Source organism: Ursus maritimus, unplaced genomic scaffold (assembly GCF_017311325.1).
Source record: "Ursus maritimus isolate PB19 unplaced genomic scaffold, ASM1731132v1 scaffold_8, whole genome shotgun sequence".
NCBI classification, from domain to species: Eukaryota; Metazoa; Chordata; class Mammalia; order Carnivora; family Ursidae; genus Ursus; species Ursus maritimus.
In genome coordinates this window covers 3954094-3972493 of record NW_024426996.1, presented here as the reverse complement: position 1 = coordinate 3972493, position 18400 = coordinate 3954094, and the positions used below count along the sequence as shown (strand labels likewise).

At 36.1% G+C, this 18400-nt stretch overlaps 1 protein-coding gene and 1 pseudogene across 6 annotated transcripts in view; one reads left to right on the top strand and one right to left on the bottom strand.

Annotated features, from left to right (window-relative positions):
• The window catches only part of RAP1GDS1 (Rap1 GTPase-GDP dissociation stimulator 1), a 145245-nt gene that overhangs the window by 107330 nt on the left and 19515 nt on the right, over window positions 1-18400 (top strand). For all 6 annotated transcript variants that reach the window (XM_008707181.2, XM_008707182.2, XM_040624986.1 and 3 more), the window contains one exon: window positions 12354-12479. In XM_008707181.2, the coding sequence (XP_008705403.1) occupies window positions 12354-12479 (126 nt within the window). The remainder of the gene's footprint in view (window positions 1-12353; window positions 12480-18400) is intronic.
• LOC121101428 lies at window positions 731-1071 on the bottom strand (annotated as a pseudogene).

The following is an 18400-nucleotide window of genomic DNA, read 5'->3' as shown; positions in this document are numbered from 1 at the left end:
GAAATTGAACATGTACGCCCCAGAATACTTTTCCTCGTTCCGGTGTATGTTTTATTGCAATAAGTTAAAAAGTATACACAAGGCATTACTATTATTTGACATGGGTAAATATCAAGTTCCCATCACATTTATATTACACACTTCTGAATATGGCGTATCACTGTATGCTAGAGTTACTTTTAGTCAAATTTATTAATAAAAATGTTAAACAGAAATTTTTGTGGTTTTGCTCACAAAAGATATATTTGATAAAGACAAAATATAAAATAAGTGCAGTCTATTACAGAATTGGGGGCAAAAAGGAAAATGCAGCTCTGCCTTTTTGTTCTCTTTGAGTCGTAGTTTATAGGACTTCCTTTTTATTTGGCTCCAAAATCTTTTATAAAGAAAATTTTCTGCTTAAAATATTAGGATTTGGGGGGTAGAGATGTTAGAATAAAACTTGTACTTAGTTTCACTTCTTTCTGGAAACTAAAACTACAGTAAAGGGATACTTTTTTAAAGGCTTAAATCCACAAGGAAAGGGGAAAAGAAAAAAGGGAGAGGAGATGACACAATATTTTATGACCTGGGAAGAAAGACGAGCAATAACTAATGTAGCAAAACTTTGATATATAAATCCTGGGTTAGAAAGCCAAGAACTAACCAGTTTGCTCTTTGGAATCTTCAAAAGGATCAGAATTTGGTGGTATTAAAATCTCATTCCTTTCCATACTTTTATTTTATTTTATCCAAAATGTGTTTATTGAGATAGTTTCCCACTCATCTGATTCAGGGTGTTTTAGTGTTGCCTCCATCTGCAGGAGCATCGTTCTGTAAGCCTTGCTTTTCCTCCTGTAGGCTGACAGAGGACAGTGGAGCAGCCAACACACAAAACTACCCTTTGTGCATGGCTAAAGACTCGTGATGTTGTAGCATCCTGGGCACTTCACATCCATGAAATAGGAACTGAGGCTCCCCACCAGGCACTTCTTATGCTTCCCCTTCTCCCCTTTCTGGGCAGGTGGAAGAGGTCCTTCATAAGGGGCATGTTCTTGTAGGGAAGTCATTACTGCCAGAAAGCCCCTTTCCGCACTACCCCTTCCCATGTAAACAAAAGACTGTATTTATTCTCTAGAAAGGCTAAAAATAGAAAATTTGTAATCTGGGGACATCAAACTAACTTGAAGTAACAGGTACCAGAGTACCATTCCAAAAATGGTTTAAGTGAAAATAGATACACTGATGCTGAGAACCCCAATGTTATTATCCCATTTGTCCTACAGAACATAAAGATACTTATATAAAAAGGCCATCTGACTGCTCTTACGGATAATCTTGTAGTTAACAAGATCGCTCAAACTCATAGCTCCGAATCAGTTTTTAAATCCCAATTTTTTTCATTTTATTTATTTTTTATCATGATTGAGTATACTCTTTAATCCTCCTCCCCTATTTCCCGCATCCCCCAGCCCACCTCCCCTCTAGTAACCTTCAGCTTGTTCTCTGTAGTTAAGAATCTGTTTCTTGGTTTGTCCCTTTTTTTGTTTTTTTCCTTTGCTTGTTTGTTTTGTTTCTTAAATTCCACATATGAGTGAGAGCATGTTGTATTTGTCTTTCTCTGACTTCTCTTAGCATAACACTGTCTAGTTCCATCCATGTCATTGCAAATGGCAAGATTTCATTCTGTTCTATGGCTGAATAATAATCCATTATAAATATGTACCACTTCTTTATCCATGCATCTATTGATGGACACATGGGCAGCTTCCATAGTTTGGCTATTGTAAATAAGGTTGCAGTGTATCCTTTTGAATTACTGTTTTTGTATTTTGGGGTTAAATACCCAGTAGTGTGATTCCTGGATTGTAGGGTAGTTCTGTGTTTAATTTTTTTAGGAAACTCCGTCCTGTTTTTCATAATGGCTGCACAAATTTGCATTCCCACGAATAATGCAAGAGCGTTCCCCTTTCTCTGCGTCCTCACCTACACTTGTTTCTTGTGTTTTCCATTTTAGCCTTTCTGATAGGTGTGGGGCAGTATCTTATTGTAGTTTTGATTTGCATTTCTCTGATGATGAGTGAAATTGAGCATCTTACCATGTTGTCTGCTTTTTTGGAGAAATACGTGTTTGTGTCTTCTGCCAATTTTTAATTGGATTATTTGTTTTTTGGGTATTAAGTTGTATCAGTTATTTATATATTTTGGATACTAACCCTTTATTGGACATGTCATTTGCAGATATCTTCTTCCGTTTAGTAGGTGGCCTTCTAGTTTTGTTGATTGTTTCCTTTGCTGTGCAGAAGTTTTTTATTTTGATGTAGTCCCAATAGTTTACTTTTGGTTTTATTTCCCTTGCCCAGGAGACATTATCTAGTAAAATGTTGCTACGGCCAATGTCAGAGAGATTACTACCTGTGCTCTTTTCTAGGATTTTTGTGGTTTCAGTCTCACATTTAGGTCTTTCATCCATTTTGTGTTTATTTTTGTGTATGGTGAAAAACAGTGCATGTAGCTGTCCAGTTTTCCCAACATCATTTATTGAAGGAACTGTCTTTTTCCTATTAGATACTCTTTCCTCCTTTGTCGAAGATGAATTGACCATATAATCATGGGTTTACTTCTGGGTTTTCTGTTCTATTCCATTGATCTACTTGTCTATTTTTATGCTAGTACCATACTGTTTTAAATACTATTGCTTTGCAATATAACTTGAAGTCAGAGATTTTGATACCTCCAGTTTTGTTTTTATTTTTCAAGATTGCTTTGGGTATTCAGGGTCTTTCATGGTTCCATACAAATTTAAAGATTGTTTGTTCTAGTTCCATGAAAAATACTTTTGGTGTTTTGATAGGGATTGCATTAAACCTGTAGGTTGCTTTGAATAGTATAGACATTTTAATGCTATTTGTTTTTCTAATCCATGAACATGGAATGTTTTTCCATTTCTTCGAATTGTCTGGAATTTCTTTCATCAGTGTTCTATAGTTTTCAGAATACAGGTCCTTCACTTAGTTAAGTTTGTTAGATATCCTATTTTTTTCAATGCCACTGTAAATGGGATTATTTTCTTCATTTCATTTTCTCCTGCTTCATTATTAGTGTATAGTAATACAACAGATTTCTGTACATTGATTTTGTGTCCTGCTACTTTACTGAAATCGTTTATCCTCTAATAGTTTTTTGGTGGTGTCTTTGGGGTTTTCTATGTATAGTATTACATCACCTGCAAATACTGAGAGTTTTACTTCTTCCTTACCAATTTGGATGCCTTTATCTCTTTATGTTGTCTAATTGCTGTGGCTAGGACTTCCAGTACTATGTTGAATAGAAGTCTTGAGAGTGGTATCCTTGACTTGTTCCTGACCTTAGGGGAAAAGCTTTCAGTTTTGCACCACTGAGTATGATGTTGGCTGTGGGTGTTTCATATAAGGCCTTCATTATATTGAGATGTGTTCCTTCTAGAACTACTTTGTTGAGCGTTTTTGTAATGAATGGATGTCTTTCTTTGTCAAATGCTTTTTCTGCTTCTATTAAAATGATCATGTGGCTTTTATCCTTTCTTTTATTAATGTGATGTATCACATTGATTGTTTTGCAAATATTGAACCACACTTGCATCCCAGGAATAACCCACTTGCTTGTGGTGTTTGATTTTTTTAATGTATTGTTGGATTCAGTTTGTTAGTATTTTGTGTTGAGAATTTTTGCATCTATATTCATGAGAGATATTTACCTGTAGTTCTCTTTCCTAGTAGTGTCTTTATCTAGTTTTGGTGTCAGGTTGATACTGGCCTCCTAAAATGAATTTGGAAGATTTCCTTACTCTTGTATTTGTTGGAATAGTTTGAGAAGAGTGGGTATTAACTCTTCTTTAAATGTTTGGTAGAAATTACCTGTGAAACGTCTGGTCCTGCACTTTTGTTTGTTGGGAGTTTTTCAGTTACTTGATTTAATTTCATTGCCGGTAATTGGTCTGTCCAGATTTTCTATTTCTTCCTCCTTAGTTTTGGTAGGTTACATATTTCTAGGAATTTATCCATTGCTCATAAGTTGTCCAAGTAATTGGTATTTGGGTGGCCCTCTTTTTTTTTTTTTTTTTTAATGAGTCTTCCTAGAGGTTTATCAATTTGGTTGATCTTTTCAGAGAACCACCTCCTGGTTTCATCAATCAGCTCTATGATTTTTTGGTTTCTGTATCATTTATTTCTGATCTTGTCTTTATTATTTCTGCTCTTGTCTTTATTATTTCCTTCCTTTTGTTGAGTTTGGCTTTCATTTGTTCTTTTTCTAGCTCCTTTAGGTGTAAGGTTAGGTTGTTTATTTGAGATTTGTTTTGCTTCTTGAGGTAGTATTGCTATAAACTTCCTTCTTAGAACCACTTCTGCTGCATCCCAATGATTTTGGACCATTGTGTTTTCATTTTCTTTTTTTCATGTAATTTTTAATTTCTTCTTTGATTTTTGGCCGGCCCATTCATTTATTTGGTAGCATGTTATTTAACCTCCATGTATTTGTGCTCTTTCCAGATTTCTTCTTGTGATTGAATTCTAATTTCATGGGATTGTGGTCAGAAAAGATGCATGGTGGGGCATCTAGGTGGCTCAGTCAGTTAAGCTTCTACCTTTAGCTCAGGTCATGATCTCAGGGTCCTGGGATTGAGCTCCATGTTGGGCTCCCTACTCAGCAGGGTGTCTGCTGCTCCCTCTCCCTCTTCCCCTCCCCCTGCTCGTGCTCACTCTCTCTTTCTCTCTCAAATAAATAAATAAGATCTTTAAGAGAGAGATGATGATGATATGACTTTGATTTTTTTTTTTAACTAAGACTTGTTTTGTGGCCTAATATGTGATCTCTTCTGAAAGTGTTCTGTGTGCACTTGAATGTATATTCTGCTGTTTTAGGATGGAATGTTCTGAATTTGTCTATTAAATCCAGTGTGTTATTCAAAGCCATAATTTCCTTGTTGATTTTCTGTTTGGATGATCTGTCCATTGATGTAAGTGGGGTATTAAAGTCCCTTGCTATTATTGTATTACTATTGATTTGTTATGAACTTTTTTATGTATTTGGGTACTTCTATGTTGGGTGCATAAATATTTATAGTTATTATATCCTCTTGTTGGATTGTCCCCTTTATTACTATGTAGTATCTTTCTTTGTCCCTTGTTAACAGTCTTTGTTTTAAAGTCTCTTTTGTCCAATATAAGTATTGCTATTCCAGCTTTCTTTTGGCATCCATTGCCTGATAAATGTTTCTCCATCCCTTCACTTTCAATCTGCAGGTGTATTTTGGTCTGAAATGAGTCTCTTGTAAGCAGCATATAGATGGGTCTTGTTTTTTTATCCACTGCTTCACCCTATGAAAACCACTTCTTCAGCCTATGTCTTTTCATTGGAGCCTTAAGCCATTTGCATTCAAAATAATTATGACAGATATGTATTTACTGCCATTTTGTTACTTGTTTTGTGGTTGTTTCTGTAGATTCTCTCTTTCTTCTCTTCTTCTCTTTCATAGTTTGGTGGCTTTTTTAAGTGCTCTATTCGGATTCCTTTGTTTTTATTTTTTGCATGTCTATTACTGGTTTTTGATTTGTGGTTACCATCAGGTTTGTATATAACGTCTTCTGTGTATAGCAGTCTATAATAAGTTGATGGTTACTTAAGTTTGAGTCCATTCTTTACTTTTCTTCCGCCCATAATTTTAGTATATGGTATCATACTTTACATCTTTTTATTTTATAAATCCCTTGACTGATTTTTACAGAAATACTTACTTTTATTGCTTTTGTGCTTTTTACTTTTCTTACTCTCACTTGCGGTCTTTCCTTTTTCATCCAAAGAGTCTCCCTTAATATTGCTTGTAAGGTTGGTTTGGTGGTCATGAACTCTTCGAGAGACTTTTTATCTCTCTTTCTATTCTGAATGATACCCTTGTTATAGTATTCTTGGCTGCAGATTTTTCCTTACAGCACTTTGCATGTATCATGCCACTCTCCTCTGGCCTGCAAAGTTTCTGCTGAAAAATCCACTGATAGCCTTATGGGGTTTCCCTTGTATGTAACTGTCTTTTTTCTTGCTGCTTTAAAATTTTTTTTCTCTATCACTACCTTTTGCCTTTTTTATTATTATGTGTCTTGGTGTGGACATCCTTAGGTTGAATTTTTGGGGGGAATGTCTGTGCCTCCTTGATCTGGATATCTATTTCCTTCCCCAAATCAGGGAAGTTTTCAGCTATTATTTCTTCAGATTAATTTTCTGCCCTCTTATCTCTCTCTTGTTTTTCTGAGTTCCCTATAACGTAGATGTTGTTATGCTTGATGGAATCACTGAGTTCCCTAAGACTATTCTCAATTTGCATAATTTTCTTTCCTTTGTTCGGCTCAGTTACTGTCCATTACTGTCTTCCAGGCCATTAATTTATTTCTCTGCTTCATCTAACCTGATATTTGTTCCATCAAGTGTATTTTTAATTTCATTTATTGTGTCCTTGATCTCTGATTGGTTCTTTTTCATCTCTGTGTTAAGGGTCTCACTGATGGCCTCCACTCTTTTCTCTAGTCCAGTGAGTATCTTTATGATCATTACTTTAAATTCTCTACCAGGCAGAGTACTTATATCTGTTTTGCTTTGGTCTCTTGCTGTGGTTTGATTGTGTTCTTTTTTGGGAGTTGTTTCTCTGTCTCATTTTGTCTGACTTTCTGTGTCTGTTTCTGTGTGTTAAGAAAGTTAGCTACTTCTCTTGCTCTTAACAGTAGTAGTCTTATGAAGAAGAGGTCCTGTAGTGCCCTGCAATGCAGTGTCCCCTGTTCCCCAGGGCCTGGCACTTCAGGGACCATCTCCCTATGTGTGTTGCATGTGCTGTGCTGTTGAGTCTTGACCTCTTTTTCCTTCAGTGTAATTGTCTGCAGAGGCTCTTGGTCCACTGTATGCAGCAAGGTGTGTGGTGGTCTGCTTGCAAAACTAGACCTGCCCCTGCCAGGACCAAGGTGTCACTAAATGGGCAAGTCAGGAGATATGGTATTGACAAGGTTTGCACTGGTCTTCTGGGGAGGAGGGTGGGGGGCACAGCACTGGGTCTGAGGTGAGCATGACTGGGAAAGGTAGATCTGCCAAAGTGTGGGGAGTGAGGGGTGCTTAATGCAACCAAGTTAGGTAAGGAGTGTGGATACCAGGCTGGTTCCACAGGTGGCCATTCTTTATGCTGTCAGGGGAGGAGGGAAATGCCATCTGCCAGCTCCTTTGTTCCTGGAGGGATCTCTCCATGATCCTTGTCTCACCTAACTGTGCTCTGAGATGAGCAAATTATTCCCCCTCCTGTCTGCTCCCTAGCATTTTTCAAACTGTTGGTTTTATGCTGTATCTGCATGGTCTGTTTGTCGTTCTGTCTCTTTAAGGGCAGGAACTCCACTTCCTCATGCCTTCTGGGCTCTTCGAGAGCTGAGTCCCTAATTTTAAAATTCCAGGCTGTAAGTCCCAGTGGTTTTAAGAACTTACAAAATTTGGCCCCTCTCACTATCAGAGGTAAATATTACAGAGATTCTTCCTCCATTTATGGGCTCCTTGTGTGAAAGTCTATTTTCTGCCCTTCTCTACACCATTGGCTCCCTCCTTACCACGGACAGCCAAAGTTTGTTTCGCTTCCAGACCACCTTCTTACCTTCTTTGATGTGACCTCTTCCCTGCCTATAGTTGTAGAGTTTGTTCTGCCAGTCTTCAGGTCATTTCCTGGGTTATTTATGCTGATATGGGTATTATCTGGTTGTATCCATTAGACAGGGCAAGGTTAGGCCTTCTTACTCTACCATCTTCCCCACCAATTTAAATCCCAATTTTTAATCAATATATAGACAATTAGAGAGGTAAGGATAGCTCCTAACATGAAAGGTAATGAAATAAATAGAAAAAACAATTTGGAGGAAATAAAAACGATGCAGGGTGAGGAAAAAAGGGCAAATATACTCAGGTAAGTGAGAAAAAATACTGTGAGTGTGAAACTGTAACAGGATGCTATTTTTAAAGAAACGAACAGAACAAAAAATCTTAAACATTAAAAGCACAATAGCTAAAATGAAAGTTGTTTGGAGAAATAGTTGCAGAAGTAAAGCAAAAAACAAGAGGATAGAAAATACAGGAGAAAATACAGATAGGGAATTAAGCCAAAAGTTTCAGGAATAGATAAACAGGAGACCATTGCTAAATAACTTAAGTATCACAGAACTAAAATACATAATTTTCCATGATTGGAAGGGTCTGTCAGATGCCTAGCCCAGTGGATGAAAATAGACTCAGATCATGGCACATCTGTTTGAAATTTTAAAATGGGACAAAGAACATCTTACAAACTTAGAGGACAGAAAGTTGCACACAAAAGACTGTGAATCTGTAAACATTAGATGTCTCAAAACACTGGCAGCCAGAAGAAAATAAAATGCTGCCTTCAAAAATTGGAGGGAAAATTATTTCCAATATAGAATTCTATACCCAATCAAACTGCCAAACAAGTGTGAAGGTATAATAAAGACATTATCAAACATGAACATCTCAGAAAATTAATATCCTACATAGTTTTCCTCTGGAAGCCACTGGAAGATGTGTTCCACCAAAGCAAGGGATTTAAAGTAAGAAAGAAGACTACATAGGAATCAGGAGACAAGAGATCCAACAGGAGAAGAAGAATTCCTAGTAGGATGGTGACATGAGAGCCCCAAATGGCCTGTTTTCAAAGAGCAACTAGTCCAGATTGGAACAAGTCAGAGGCTGCTAGAGTGGGGGTTGGGGTAATTCTTGGAGGAGATGAAATTGATTGATTACCTAAAGTGAGCTTCATAAGAGAAGATCAGACAGCTGATCAACAGTTTGGAGCTGAATTAATGATAAGTACATGGAAAACTAAGCAAATGAAAAAAAAATCCCAGAGGAACAAAAAATAATTCTAGGGAAGATGAAATACTATATTATTAAAACACTAATTACTGATATAACCAAAATTACAGTATAATTAATATTGAGAAGATGAAGGGTATGGTGGGGGGGGGACAAAATCGCTAAGGCCTAATTGTTTATAATGGAAAGTCAATCAAAAATATTTAAACCAAAAAATCAAAAAGTGCCAATACAAATATGTTATTTAAAAATATGGAGGTAAATACCAATGACTTAGCTAAGAGAACTTTATGTGCTTGGCTTCTGAGAAGGAAAAATGGGAGGAGGAGACTGGATTTTTCTGGTAACATAAGTATTAGAACTAAGTATCTCTTTAAGCTCATGTATAATTTTGATAAAAATAACTTCAGGGGTGCCTGAGCGTTTCAGTTGGTTGAGTGTTTGCCTTCAACTCAGGTCATGATCCCAGTAGTCCCAGGATCAAGACCTGCATCAGGCTCCCTGCTTGGCAGGGAGTCTCCTTCTCCCTCTGACCCTCCCCCCTCTTATGTTTTTTCTCTCTCAGTCTGTATCACTAAAATAAATAAAATCTTAAAAAAAAAAACACTTTACAAAATGAGGGTTCTTGCTAAGGGTGTGTTAAGCATCCATGACATTTGATTCAAATATAATGTCCAAATCATACTTTAATCCTGCCTTTTCTCTGTATCCACCTTCAGGATAAATACAGATCTTGTTCTTTATTTTTTTTTTTTTTAAGATTTTATTTATTTTATTCAACAGAGATAGAGACAGCCAGCGAGAGAGGGAACACAAGCAGGGGGAGTGGGAGAGGAAGAAGCAGGCTCATAGCGGAGGAGCCTGATGTGGGGCTCGATCCCATAACGCCGGGATCACGCCCTGAGCCGAAGGCAGACGCTTAACCGCTGTGCCACCCAGGCGCCCCTCTTGTTCTTTAATATGTATATTAATCATAGTGCATTGTTTCCTTGTGGTGGCAAATGGCCTGAATAACTTAGCAGGAGTGATTTGGTTTTACTTTTTTAATAAGTGTTCGAAGGAGTAGAATATGGATTGGAAAAAAGAACACTAATACTATTATTTTTAAAAAGAATGGGAGCACATACATAAATGTTGATGTCTGTCTACTTCACCTGTGATTTTATGTTCCTGAAATTCTTCCCATTTGAAGAACTGTCTGAAGCAAAGGAGCAGTCAGCAATGCTCAGGACTTTAATCATCCCTATTTATATCAAACTCATTTTATATGGTAAGGTGTGCTGACATTTGTAGAATATGATCTCTGAGGGTTTAGGTAGCTTATTGGAAAAGACACTCCATTCCTACTACTTTTTTATGGCACGAAGGAATCAAAGTTTTGAGGTAGGTTTTCATCATTTTGGCATAGATCTGATGCAGGCACCAAAAGCAGTGTAAAAAGAAATGAATCAAAACCATGAAGCCGTGTTAAGATTTGTGTTTCTCCTTTCTCTTTTAGTTGAATTTGCAGTATTTTTTATTTGATACCAACAGAGGTTTACTTGAAACTGGAGAGCAGAACCTACCACTTGTATTTATTTAATTTTTCATTCAGTCACACAGTCATTCAGTCAAGCATTATTTTGAACACCTACTATGTACTGGGCACTCTACTATACATGGTGTTTGTGGTAGTTAATACACACTGCCCTTGCCCTCAAGGAGCTATGGCCTTGTGGGTGAGATGGAAAAATTTTAAACAAATTTACAAACAGTCATATATATTGTGATAATTGTTAGTATGAGAAAGTAATGGAATGAGGTGAGGGACTAATTTAAATTAGAGGCATAAACTCTAGATGGGATAAAGCATTTTCAGACAGTCAAGATTTAAAAATATTTACCTCTTATATGTAGTAGTATAGAAAGTGTATTTGGAAGCTGCTGGAGGATGCTTACAACAAGTGAAAGCAAAAGGATGTAGATAATAGAGTATCTAATACTGGAAAGAAAAGAACGTCTCAAGATATTGATTGAAAGAAATTCTAGGATGTCAGCTGTGCCCCCAAAACAGATGAAAATTCTGGATAAATTATTAGGACATCTGAGGCAGCAAAAGAAATTAAGAAGATACCTGAGAGAAATGGAATGGATTCCAGTTGTATTTGGGAGGCAAATTGGTAGAGTTTGGTAATTCACTGGAGGTAAAGTTGAATGAGAACAAGTGAGCAATGACTGCTAGGTTTCTGCCTACGTAGATGGATAGATGGACTGTTCATTTACCAAGTAAAGGAAGTAAAGGAAGTCTGGAAGAAAAACATTTCAGGTAATACCAAAAGTCCTAATTTTAGACATTGAGTCTGGATACTAGAGGGGGATAATTTATTCAAATGGAGATGTCAGGTGGCAGTTAAGTAAGAGCTTGAAGTACAGAAGAGGGCTAGAGATAAGATTGTATAAGTATCAACATACAGGTGCTGTTTTGTTGCTATGGAAGAGAATTAGATTGTCTGGGATGAGAGTAAGGACCAAAAAGATAAGAAAGAAAATGATCAAGTCCCAAGGAACTGGAATTTATAGAGGTCTGGTAGAAGGGGAGGAGCAGGTGTGCCAAAATTAGTTTGAAACGGGTTTAAAAGCGAATGTGAGTTGAGAAAGTAGAGACAGTGTATGTAGATGGTGCTATCAAGAAACTTGTTTGTGAAAATGAACAGAGATTGGATGGTAGTTGAAGAAAAGTAGTTGTTTTATTTTTATTTTTTTTAAAGATTATTTGAGCACACATCTGTGAGTGGGGGGAGGGGCAGAAGGAGAGAATCTTCATAGACTCCCTGCTGAGCATGGATCCCATTGAGGGGCTCAATCCCATGACCCATGAGATCATGACCTGAGCCCAAACCAAGAGTTGGAGGCTCAACCAACTGAGCCACCCAGGTGCCCCGAGAAATTTTTTAATATTGCTTTTTTGTGTGAGAAATATTAGAGCATATTTAAATGCTGATGATGGGCCTCTACAGCGAGGAGAGATTGGAAATGCTGAAGAGGCAGGAGGGAATGATACCCCACGTACATGTGAAAAATTGACCTTTAATAGCAGGCATGTCAGGACCAGTGCAAGAGCATACCATTTTAATGATCTAAACGTAATGATGATAAGTCATCTTTACTTCAGCCATGTAAAATGTAGTCTGTATGAGCAGTTTTTCTTCTTTGACTAACAGCCTTGAAATTATGAATTTATAACTTAGTAATTTAATTGTTGCTATGGTTACCTATACGTTATGCTAGTGAACATTTTTTATAGCGTTGAATAAAACTGGGTTGGAACGTTTTCTTTAAAGCCGTTTTTCCCTTTCAGCAGCATTTAAAGTGTATCTTATAGTTCCTGTACTTGAAAAGTATTTGTGTTTATCAGTAATTGTACAAAATGAGCATGTATTGCAAGTAATAGAATACAATTTCTGCATTTAATTTTGCGTGTTTACTCTAAGGTTACCTCTCCTGTTTTGCAGAGTCGAGTAAAGAACAGTTTGCCAGTACAAACATTGCTGAAGAGCTGGTAAAACTCTTCAAGAAACAAATAGAACATGATAAAAGGGAAATGATTTTTGAAGTTCTTGCTCCATTGGCAGAAAATGGTGAGAAAATAAATGCATCTCTTGATTTTTTTGTGATGTATGCTTTTTCCAGTTTTCCTAATATTACTTAATTGCCAGCTATTTAACTCAAAAGCCTTCTTTGCTTTATTAATGATGTGATGTTCTATTTTGGGTATCTGTAACTTCAGCTATATTATCTACTCTGTAACTATATCTACATTTGCCAGAGCTACTTTCCAAGTTCCTTTGATTTTAAAGTCTTGGCAAACACATAGTTCTGTAGCTTACACATTTTTATACCCATCTGGAAAAAGCACCTGAGAGGCTGAACTTCACTTATGAAGCCTTGCAGGGCAAAGGGACAGTGTGAACACTGGTAAACTATTCCCATCTTTGGTAAAAAAAAAAAAAAAAAATCTAAAGGGATATACCATAGGAATAAGAGTGAACCAGAGTAAACAAACCATCCCATATAAATAATTTTTCAAATACAGTGTCTAGCACAGAATCAGTAAGGACAAGACATTGTAAGCAAGAACCAGCACAAAGATCAGTCAACAACAGCAAATCTCCAGATACTGGAATTATTAGACATTGACTCAATATAGGTATGCTTATTATATTCAGAGAGTTAAAGGGAAGCTTGAAAAATTTAGAAGGAAACTAGAAACTATAAAAAGTGACATAGCAGATTTGGAAAAGAAACAATTGGAAATTCCTGAATTGAAAAAAATACAACCCAAAAGAAGAACCTAATGGATGGATTTAGATTAAATACAGTTATCTTAGAGAACCAGTGAACTGGAAGATAGATTGGAAGAAAATCCAGAATGAAGTATAAAGAGAGAAAAAAATAATATACATAAAAAGAGAAGTACAGAGGGCACAGTGAGAAGCTCTCACATACAGTTTTTGGAGTTCCAAAAAGTGGTGGGGGAAGCAGAGTCAATATTTTTTTAAATTTTGACAGAGAATTTTCCAGAAATTATTAATGGAAGATAACAAATATTCCAAAACCCAAATGAGTCTCAGACCTGATAAAAAGAAATCTACATCTAGATACATTATCTTGAAACTACAGGAAACTAATGACAAAAATCTTAAAAACAGCCAGGAAAAAAATAGATTTCATCTTAAAAAGGGTGACAGTTTGGCTGATTGCTTATCTTCCAGAACAACAATGAAATCCACATGACAATGAAACATCTTCTACGCGCTGGAAAAAAAAATGCCAACCTAGAATTCTGAACCCCGTGAAAACATCCTTCAAAACTAAAGGCAAGGGCGCCTGGGTGGCTCAGTCAGTTAAGCGTGTGCCTTCAGCTCAGGTCATGAGCAGGGGAGCCTGCTTCTCCCTCTCCCTCTGCCTGCTGCCCCCCACCCCACTTGTGCTCTCTCTCTTTCTCTGTCAAATAAATAAAATCTTAAAAAAAAAAAACAAAAACTAAAGGCAAAATAAAGATATTTTCAGAGTAAAAACTGAGAAAGTTCACCACCAACTTTTAAGGTGATTACTAAAATAATTTTTAAAAACAGTATGTAACTGCCAAACTAGTGGAAGGATTTTTTTCTCTAAGTATGCCTTCAAAATAACAGAAGAGAGGAGAGAAAAAGGAACATGAAATAGGGGGTACTAATAGGGCATACAAAATACACTAGATTTAAGACACAGTATTTCAGTAATTTTATTAAATACACTTGACCTAAGTCCTTTAATTAAGGGACCAATTGTCAACTGAATTTTTAAAAATCGACTATACTTTTTAAAACAAACAAAACTTGTTAAATATAGGGAGATTTAAAAGGTTGAGAATAAAAGGATTTAAAAAAATAATCACTCAGGGGAGCCTGGTTGGCTCAGTCATTTGAACATCTGGCTCTTGATTTTGGGTCAGGTCATGATCTCGGGTTCTGGGATGAGCCCCGCATCAGGTTCCATGCTCAGTGAGGAGTCCGCTTCTCTCCCTCTGCTCTCCTTTCCTCCCTCCTCTCCCCGATCCTGCTTACATACGCACGCACTCTCTAAAATAAATAAATCTTTATAAATAATCATTCAAACTTAAAAAAGGCTGAGATAGTTATATTTAATATCAGATCAAATAGAATTTAAGATTAAAAGACTCAATACAGATAAGGTGATGAAAGGTCTGATTCATCTGGGAGCTATAAGTATACATTACCCCAAAACACATGAAGCAGAAATACTCAGAATTATGGAGAGAAATAGGCAAATCCATAAATATCATGGGAGCTTTTAATACCTCTTTCAGTAGTTGATACAAGGAGATAAAAAAAAAAACCAAGGTTATAGAAAAGATTAACATGATTAAGAAAATTGATTTAATGGACATATTTTAGAATACTGCACCCAGCTGCGGGGCCCTTTCTTTTCAAGTACACATGAAATATATAAAACATGTATAGTCATGGAAAAGTTTTACATCGACATGGGTGGAACTAGAGGGTATTATGCTGAACAAAATAAGTCAGAGAAAGATAATTATCATATGGTTTCACTCATATGTGGAATTTAAGAAACCAAACATAGGAGAAGGGAAGGAGAAATAAAATAAGACAAAATCAGAGATGGAGACAAAGCATATGAGACTCTTAACATAGGAAACGGAGGGTTGCAGGAGGAGAGGAGGGTGAGGGGATGGGGTAACTGGGTGATGGGCATTAAGGAGGGCACGTGATGTGATGAGCACTGGGTGTTATATGCAACTGATGAATTATTGAACTCTACCTCTGAAACTAATGATACTCTATATGTTAACTAATTGAATTTTAAAAAGTTAACAAAAAAAGAAAAAGTTTTAACAAATTTCAAAGGATTGTAACCTTATGGAGTATGTGCTCTGACTTAAGTGAATTGTCTAATTAAAAAAAAGATAACTAAGAAATCCCTAGTTTTAATATCTAATATTTAATATCTAAATGTTTATAAATATTTAGTATTTAGAAATGTTAAATATCTAAATACTTAATATCTAAATATAACTTTAGACAGTAAAAAATACACTTCCAGTACCTCAGAGGTCAAAGAAGAATCATGATGGAAATTAGAAAATTTTCTTCTTTTAAGATTTTATTTATTTGAGAGAGCACATGCAAAAGTGGAGGGAGGGAGAGGGAGAGAATCTCAAACAGGCTCTGCGGTGAGCACAGAGCCTTCTCGGGGCTTGATCTCACAACCCAAAGATCATGACCTGCGCTGAAACCAAGAGTCTGGTGCTCAACCAACTAAGCCACCAAGGTGCCCTGGAAATTAGAAAATTTTCTAATAATGAAAACAATACTGTATCATAAATCTTACATGATATAGGTAAAGCCATACTTAAAGGCAAGGAAATCTAAAGAGCTGAGATTAATAAAATAGAAAATACATAATGCAATGTAAGCATATAATCACCAAAGTCCAAAAGACTAAATAAAACTGGTAAATCACTAATAAGATTAATCAAGAAAAAAACCTTTATTCTGATAAAACTATAATTAAAAACAGTGTGGTATTGGTACAAGGATGGATGAGAAGACCAGTAGAACAGGATACCTGCAAACCAATGGATGCATTAATAGGTGTTTACTTTATTAGGAGAAAAAAACAAGTTGTTACTGCAAAACAGCGTGGAAAGAACAGTCTTTTCAATAAACAGTGCTGGGAATATGGGAAAAAATACAAGTGAAGACATATATACGCCTCTGCTTCGTACTGTATAAAAGAAGTTTAGATAGATAACCTAAATGGGAAAGTAAAAACCAGAAAGCATACCTTAAAAATATAAGATAGGAGAATATCGTCGGGGCCTTGGAGTTATAGAGAGTTTTCTTAGGTCACAAAAATCTCTGACCATAAAGGAAAAGATTGATAAATTTGGCTAAAACTTCCTATGAAAATGAAAGAAAGACACTAAAAAACACCATTGAGAGTGAAAAGCAAGACAGTGTGTGAGAGAAGATACTTACAATCAACAGAATGTGTACAATTTATAAAAACTCCCACAAATCATTAAGAAAAATGTAGAAAGCCCAGTGGGAAAATGCATAAAAGATTTAAATAGGCACTTGACAAAAAAAAAAAAAATCCAAATGGCTAATAAACACGTGAAAATACGCTTAATTCATTAATAATTAAGATGCAAAATAAAACACTATATACCCACCGGAAAGTCTAATAATACCAAATGTTGATGAGGGTGTGGAGCAGTGGAAACTCATTAAGTTGCTGGCGGGTGTGTAGATTGGTGCAATTTGGAAAATAGGTTCAAGATTGTATTCTGTATGATCCACCAATTTTCCTCTTAGAATACACCCAGAAGCATGTACATGTGCACCAGGAGCAATTACAGAAATGTTCTTAGCTTTATCTATAATAAATGAAAAATTAGAAACAACTCCTATCCATTAACAGAATAAATGGTATATACTCTTAAAATGGAAAAAATTATACTTGTGAAAAGGAATGAAGACAACTCTAACAGCGTAGATAAATCTTACAAATATTGATAGAAAAAAGGCCAACAGTAAAAATATGTATTGTAAGATTCCATTTATTTAAAAATTCCAAAAAAGGTAAAATTAAACTGTAGTTTTCAGGAATGCTTATTTATTTGGTAAAATCATAAGGAAAAGTATGAACGTGAGTACCATAAAAATCAGGGTAGTGATTTGAGAGGAATGGAGGGAGGAATATGTGATAGGAAAAGGGAATGCACAGAGGGCTCCCTGGGATGCTGGCAATGAATTTCTTGATCTAGGTGGAAGTTACATGGTTATTTGCTTCATAGTAATTGATTAAGCTAATACGTATATTATGCACTTTTCTGCATTTGTGGCATTTTTTTCACCATTTACGAAAGATTTTAAAATATATATATGTACATAAATGTATAGGTATGTATTTATATGTAATACATATGTATGTATACTTACCTGTATAAGCAAATGGTGGTTGTAACAATAGATGTCCTTGAGCAGAACTGTGTCGATAAATGTGTGCTGGGCTGTCTGCTTTGGCAGACTGCCTTGCTGACCCTCCTTCATAAGGCTACTTAAAGCCTCCCACATATATATGTGATTACAGTCGGACTGTGAGAGGAGAGATCTGTAAATTTTAATCTTGACACATTTTAAATTTTCTCAATGCTTTAGAACTTATTCTTTGGGCAGAAAATTTGGTGGTTTAATGAGAGACTATGGACTATGAGAAACAAACTGAGGACTTCAGAGGGGAGGGGGGTGGGGGAATGGGATAGACCGGTGATGGGTAGTAAGGAGGGCACGTATTGCATGGTGCACTGGGTGTTATACACAACTAATGAATCATCGAGCCTTACATCGGAAACCGGGGATGTACTGTATGGTGACTAACATAATATAATAAAAAATCATTAAAAAAAAAAAAAAAAAAAAAAAGAAAATTTGGTGGTTTGGCCAAGCGAAATTTTTATTGTGACCTTCAGTCAGTTTTATACCAGAGAAATACCTGTAACCTTTCTTGGAATATGTGTTTTTCTTATATCTGTTTTCTCCTTTACCACCTTCACTTCTGTTTATAATTGTGCAGTGCATTGAATGATACCTTTGAAAACTTATTTCTGTACTATCTTTAGTGTTCATCCTTGGTTTTCCTTGTATGCAAAGGAGACATTAAAATTGGGATTTGTATAATTCAAGGCTTTTAGGAATTTTAAGGCTTTTTCTCATGGCTTTCAGTTCTAGTCACCACACATTTCTAGCCCTAGCATTCTGTAACCAAGGAAACGCCCTACTTTCAGCATGGCACAGTGCAAGTGTACCTTTTAAAAAAATATTCCAGGTTGAGTGTTCTGTGTATTCTGAGATAATATTCTGAGGTAATACTCTAAAGAATATCAGTGGTCCTGGTGTTGGAGGGGGGGACCTAAATTTTTATATCTTAAGATTGCCTAGAAGAAATGTCAAGTATAAAAAAAGGTCTT